At 39.2% G+C, this 7280-nt stretch overlaps 1 protein-coding gene across 2 annotated transcripts in view; it reads left to right on the forward strand.

Moving 5' to 3' along the window:
• The window catches only part of kcnh5b (potassium voltage-gated channel, subfamily H (eag-related), member 5b), a 317576-nt gene that overhangs the window by 215534 nt on the left and 94762 nt on the right, over nucleotides 1-7280 (forward strand). For both annotated transcript variants that reach the window (XM_043697222.1, XM_043697223.1), the window contains exon 9: nucleotides 2964-3216. In XM_043697222.1, the coding sequence (XP_043553157.1) occupies nucleotides 2964-3216 (253 nt within the window). The remainder of the gene's footprint in view (nucleotides 1-2963; nucleotides 3217-7280) is intronic.

Raw genomic sequence — 7280 nt, forward strand, 5'->3', positions numbered from 1 at the left:
GATTATTTGCTGCACAGCATTTTGGACCCTGGGGGTGGTTTGCAGATCTTCTCCTAAATGCAGTTTTTCTTTTGTTATTGTCAGTCATATTTCCATTCATGTAGGTGTGAGGTTAAGATACTGACAGTAGTTAGTTAGTTAGATCTAGATATTGCCAACATTTTAGGTAAATGTTAGGTCTGCAACTATTTCAAGCTAAATGCAGAAATAGTTTCGTTGGCAATGATCACAGAGTTGGGAATCCTTGTTAGCACTTTAAGATTGACTCATTTTGAACATTAGGCCAGAAAGAGAGAAAACAATTTAAGGAATTTACAGAGGCAGCCTTAGGAACAACAATTAAGAGTCAACCAGATCAGCATTCTTGACTTATTTTATTCTTTTATAAGATCTGAGATTGACTGTCAAGGCCATTTGCTACACTTCCACAATTGCCTTTGAGAACATTCTGCAGGTCTCTCTTGTCTTTGTTCTCGGGCAGCTCGGCTGCAGTGGAACCATCAGCATTGGCAATAGCAACGAGTGTGGCTGAATGACCAATTCATGCTGCTGATTCATATGGTCACATATTCATGTGTTTAATGGTTGGCACAGTGGCTCAGTGGTTAGCATGACTGCCTCAGTGTTAGGGACCCAGGTTTAATTTCATCCTCGGACAATTGTCTGTGTGGAGTTTGCATATTTTCCCCCTATCTGTGTGGGTTCTTCGAGGTTCCCCAGTTTCCTCCCACAGTCCAAAGATGTGCAGGTTAGGTGGATTAGTCATGGGATATGCAGGGTTACAGGGGTAGAGTAAGGGGATGGATCTAGGTGAGGGTAGGTCTGGACCCCATGGGCCAGATGGCCTGCTTCCACACTGTAGGGATTCTGTGAACATGATTAGATATGCCTGGTAAGGCCAGTGAAAGAGACCGGCAGTGAATCCCCACAGTGAGAAGAGAGCCACAGAAGTCGAAGTACCAGGTTGAAAACCTGAGGAGAACCAAAGTGAATCCCTAAGTATTATTTTTTCCCCTCTTGTTGGAGAATCTAGAACTGGGAGTCATTGTTTAAAACTAAATGGTCACCTATCTAAGACAGAGATGAGGCAAAAATAAAACGTGCTCAGAGGATCATTGAGTGGAAGCTGAGTCTTTGAATAGTTTAAGGCAAAAGTTTATATACTTTTGGTGAGCAAAGGGGTGAAAAGATATTTGAATTAAATGGAGTGTAGAGTAATCAGATCAGCAATGATTTTCATGAATGGCAAAGTGGATTGGAAGGGGATGGGTCACCTATTCTGGCTCCTGATTCAGGAGAGTTTTTGATACATTTAGTTTGGATTCTGTAACAGTGAAGAAGCCCCCAGGATGCTGTAATACATTGGACAACTCTCGACTGGTAACAAAATATTCTGTTGGGATATTTGGGCTTAAATAATAAGATTTATAAAAAGTTAGAAGTACTTTATTTGTTCCATACTTGAAGGATAAAATGTTTTGTTTAACACATAAAATCATTTTTATGTTCCTTTTTACTTACAGTTTAAAAAAAAGCTGGGAGGTCAAATTTTCTTTTAAAACTTCACGTTCTCTCTCAAGATCATAACAGGTACCATAACCTCCAGTGAAGTTGCTTGATATTAGTATTGAAAGCTGGTGGAAGAAGAGAATTCTTTAACAGTTGTGAGAAGAGAGAATAAAATTCACAGTTATCCTGACTATACTCAGATAAAGCAGGGAAGCATTTTAGAGGAGCAGAACCCATTAACAGAGTTTCAAAGAGAAGATCTTCACAACTGTTCCATGAATTAACACTTTCCCCAGGACTATTCACCAGGGCTTCTGAGACTGCACTTTCCAAATCCACAATGACCACCCTCTAAAAAGACATGGGGTTCAAATATATGGAACACCACCAAAGATCCCCTCCAAATCACACACTAATCTCACTTGGAAATATATCTCCTTTCCTTCAATGTCACTGGGCAAAATTCTTGGACTCCCTTCCTCAAGGCATTGTGAGTGACCCCCCCCCCCCCCGCCACCAAATGGGCTGCAGGACTTTAAGAGGCAGCTCACCCACCACCTTCTCAAGGGCACCTAGGGATTGGCAATAAATGCTGGTGCAACCCATATCACATGAATTAAAAAAAAGAGCACCTTACAGTAAATGATTTTTGTCTCATAATTTGTTGGAAGGTTTGATTTTAGTTGCTGACTCAACATGTAAGCTAGACTGACAGAGTGAGAAAGATATTAAGTCATCTTACAAAATATGTAATGTGCTGCAGTTTCACGACAGGAGAGGTTTTTTTCCTCTAATAGCTAGTAGTCTGGATTCTCTTCTTAGGTAAAGGGACAATGTGTATTTATTACATGAGCCCTTCAGTCTACTGTCTTCCCGCCAATGTGTTGATAGCCTTTAACAAAACTCCCATCCTCTGCAACCTGGCCTACCACCAGAGGTTTATTGGAGATTGCATTTTGTCAATAATCAATAATTAAAACAAATGAGACTCTTTTACAGGTACATCTGTAGGACTAAAGAGATTGCTTGACAGATGCTTAACTACTTATAGTGCACTCTGATAGGCTCACCATTATTGTTAGCAAAAAATCTGGACTAATGTATTACTCTGAATTCATGAGTGGCTAAAAATTTAATTTTTTTAAGTTAATTTAACTGCTAGGACTATCAATGATGGACCAAAAGTAAGGATGTAGATTTGGATGAAAGATGGTAATACTAGATTTCTGGTTTAAAAGTAGCATGGTTATTGAAACTCAGCCCAAAGTCCTCATATAATTAGCATTGGCAAAGTTTCTGCTCAGTGACTTCACACATTAATACATAGAATATAAAGCACATCATCCAGCACCAGGACATAAACGCCTCTGACTTATATTCCTTCTGTGCTTCACATAGAGATAAGAGTTTCTGCATTATGTGTAAAATTAATCACTTGTTTTTAATCCATCTAGGTCCTTGCTATATGTCCGAAAGACATGCGAGCTGATATCTGTGTTCATCTGAACCGAAATGTGTTTAACGAACATCCAGCATTTCGGCTCGCTAGTGATGGCTGCCTTAGAGCACTGGCTGTGGAGTTCCAAACGATACACTGCGCTCCAGGAGACCTAATCTATCATGCTGGAGAAAGTGTCGATGCTCTCTGCTTTGTAGTTTCTGGATCACTGGAGGTTATCCAGGACGACGAAGTTGTCGCTATTCTAGGTACCATCATTTCTCTTCTGGCTCATGTTTAATATAAACTATGAAGGGAGATCCTCTTTCTGAAAAAGTGTGCAAACCTTTGGTTTATTGCCTATATAATAATTACTAATCCAACTCATGCTGCACATGATGCTATATAATTTATCAAGGACAGCCTCATGGAAAATATGCATGGCCTTTTCGGGATTTTCTTTTTAAGTTAAGTAAAATATGTTAGGGGTTTTTTGCGCGATATGTTAGGGTAATTGGAATTGATTCCTACTTATATTGGGTTGACTTCAATAAAATTCATCACGATTTATGTAATGATTATAAATCTATAATTAATATGGAAGTCTGCAGTTGTCTTCTTAGTTAAGAGAATCCATAGTTTTCCTTTGTTATTATTTATGATGGTGTATGAATCATCTTTAAATTGCATGTCCAATTTTAATTTAGTAACCCATATTTTCAAAGGCCATTCCACTATTCTTCATATCTTGTACTCATTGCATTGATTCCTCACCCTTCATTTGATGATCTGTTTATTTTCATTTATCTCTCTCTATACACACACTGTTGTTCAGCCAAGAGCGTAACCAGGCATGTAACCTACTTTCATGCTTGTAACAATCTTTTTCATGCTTGGATCAAAACATAATAAAAGTCAAATCACACTTAAATCAAAATATAATAAAAATCCATAAAAGAACAATTATTACATGTCAGATCCACATATACTCAACAAGAACTAAGAAAAACAAGCCATTAAGGCCAGAGAGTTACTGTTATTGCAAATAATGGTTATCAGGAGAACTAATTCAATCTTCTGACTACCAGATACCAGATCCTCTTCACCTAAAGTAACTTACACTTCTTTCTAGAGATCCATTTATTCACAATAAAAGTCACTCACTTGAAATCCAACATTTCAAACAATCATACACCCAAGAGACCATGATCTCTGTCCAAGCTACATCAGCAAACAAAAGATCTAATTATTGGAGTGCTTAGTAAGTATGAAAAACCATCTTGTTTTGACCTGACCTGTGGCTTGTGGATGATTTTCAGATTCAATTCCCAGGTGGGGGCAGAAAAATTCCTTCCACAATTCCCTGAGTCTACATTTGATTTTTTTTCTTGAGCTCGTTTGGAGCACAGTTAAATTCATTTAATATTTAATGGTGAATGTGTTGGATCGCCTTAGCAAAACAACTGTACAATCATTTTATAACTTCAGGTAAAATGTTCCTTCAATAGTTATGGTCAAGTGATGATTCTATGTCATAGAGTCATAGAGATGTACAGCACAGAAACAGACCCTTCGGTCCAACTTGTCCATGCTGACCAGGTATCCCAACCTAATCTAGTCCCATCTGCCAGCACCCAGCCCATATTCCTCCAAACCCTTCCTATTCATATACCAATCCAGATGCCTTTTAAATGTTGCAATTGTACTAGCCTTCACCACTTCCTCTGGCATAAATGACAAAAAGTAGTGGACCCAGCACCAATCCTTGTGGCACTCCACTGGTCATAGACCTCCAGTCTGAAAAACAAACCTTCATCACCACCCTCTGTCTTCTACCTTTGAGCCAGTTCTCTATCCACTTGGATAGTTCTCCCTGTATTCTTTGAGATCTAACCTTGCTTCCCAGTTTTCCATGGGAAACCTTATCAAACGCCTTACTGAAATGCATATAGTTCAAATCCACCACTCTGCCATCATCAATCCTCTTTGTTACTTATTTAAGTTTGTGAGACATGATTTCCCATGCACAAAGCCATGTTGACTATCCCTAATCAGTCCTTGCCTTTCCAAATACATGTACATCCAGTCCCTCAGGATTTCCTCCAACAACTTGCCCACCACCAACGTCAGGCTCACTGGTCTACAGTTCCCTGGCTTGTCCTTACATGTCCATCCAAGCACATGAAGAATTTTCATTACAATTTGAAAAATTGTAAATTATGAATGATAAAGTGAGGGCAATGTTAGTAAAATAAAGGAAAATATCGTATGGAGTTGATATCTTCAAGTCAAAAGGACTCTTCAGATTTATTTGTATAGAAAAGCACTATAATTGTAATTAGTTCCACAATATGTATATATTATATATACATATATATTGTATTTTATTTGGCATCCAGGACAAAGATTTTTTTTCAACTCTTCACAAATAATGTAAACCATGTCAAAATTAATTAGTGTAGAATTGTGTCAAACATGTGAGATTGTTAATTACATTCAAAAAGATTTAAAAGAATTAGATCTTATATGGGGGTTGCATCAACTATAATATTTGAAAGGCATCAGAAATACCACTTCTGCTGCTTCTGAACTTTTAGACTGAAACCACAGTGAAGAATGATGGACTATGTAGAGCCAGAATTTACACTGAGCACAATGGTCAGACTAACAGGGGTCCCAAGGTTCATGTGCAGATTGAAAAGCAACTTCAGACAAGCTCAAAAGGCATGGGAATGAGAAAATATTAATTATACATTTCCAAGAAAGGCCATTTATTTTGAATGGTGTTAAGCATGCTTTGCTATTCTATTCATATTTAAGACTTCAGTATGTGGATGTACCCACTAGAGAAGGTGCAAAACTTGATCCACTCTTGGGAAATAAGGCAGGGCAGGTGACTGAGGTGTCAGTGGGGGAGCACTTTAGGGCCAGCGACCATAATTCTACTCGTTTTAAAATAGTGATGGAAAAGGATAGACCAGATCTAAAAGTTGAAGTTCTAAAATAGAGAAAGGCAAATTTTGACGGTATTAGGCAAGAACTTTCAAAAGCTGATTGGAGGCAGTTGTTTGCAGGTAAAGGGACGGCTGGAAAATGGGAAGCCTTCAGAAATGAGATAAAAAGAATCCAGAGAAAATATATTCCTGTCAGGAAAGGGAAGGCTGGTAGGTATAGGGAATGCTGAATGAATAAAGAAATTGAGGGTTTGGTTAAGAAAAAGAAGGAAGAATATGTCAGGTATAGACAGGATAGATCGAGTGAATCCTTAGAAGAGTATAAAGGAAGTAGGAGTATACTTAAGAGGGAACTCAGGAGGGCAAAACGGGGACATGAGATAGCTTTGGCAAATAGAATTAAGGAGAATCCAAAGGGTGTTTATAAATATATTAAGGACAAAAGGGTAACTAGGGAGAGAATAGGGCCCCTCAAAGATCAGCAAGACAGCCTTTGTGTGTAGCCACAGAAAATGGGGGAGATACTAAATGAATATTTTGCATCAGTATTTACTGTGGAAAAGGATATGGAAGATATAGACTGTAGGGAAATAGATGGTGACATCTTGCAAAATGTCCAAAATACAGAGGAGGAAGTGCTGGATGGCTTGAAACGGTTGAAGGTGGACAAATTCCCAGGACCTGATCAGGTGTACCCGAGAACTCTGTGGGAAGCTAGAGAAGTGATTGCTGGGCCTCTTGCTGAGGTTTTGTATCATCGATAGTCACAGGGGAGGTGCCAAAAGACTTGAGGTTGGCAAACATGGTGCCACTGTTTAAGAATGGCGGTAAAGACAAGCCAGGGAACGAGAGACCGGTGAGCCTGACCTTGGTGGTGAGCAAGTTGTTGGAGGGAATCCTGAGGGACAGGATGTACATGTATTTGGAAAGGCAAGGACTGATTTAGGATAGTCAACATGGCTTTGTGCGTGGGAAATCATCTCTCACAAACTTGATTGAGTTTTTTGAAGAAGTAACAAAGAAGATTGATGAGGGCAGAGCAGTAGATGTAAGGCTTCAGTAAGGCGTTCAACAATGTTCCTCCATGGGAGACTGATTAGCAAGGTTAGATCTCATGGAATACAGGGAGAACTAGCCATTTGGACACAGAACTGGCTCAAAGGTAGAAGACAGAGGGTGGTGGTGGACGGTTGTTTTTCAGACTGGAGGCCTGTGACCAGTGGAGTGCCACAAGGATCGGTACATAAATGATTTGGATGCGTGCATAAGAAGTACAGTTAGTAAGTTTGCAGATGACACCAAAATTGGAGGTGTAGTGGACAGCGAAGAGGGTTATCTCAGATTACAACAGGATCTGGACCAGATGGGCCAATGGGCTG

This window comes from Chiloscyllium plagiosum, chromosome 10, assembly GCF_004010195.1.
Source record: "Chiloscyllium plagiosum isolate BGI_BamShark_2017 chromosome 10, ASM401019v2, whole genome shotgun sequence".
NCBI lineage: Eukaryota > Metazoa > Chordata > Chondrichthyes > Orectolobiformes > Hemiscylliidae > Chiloscyllium > Chiloscyllium plagiosum.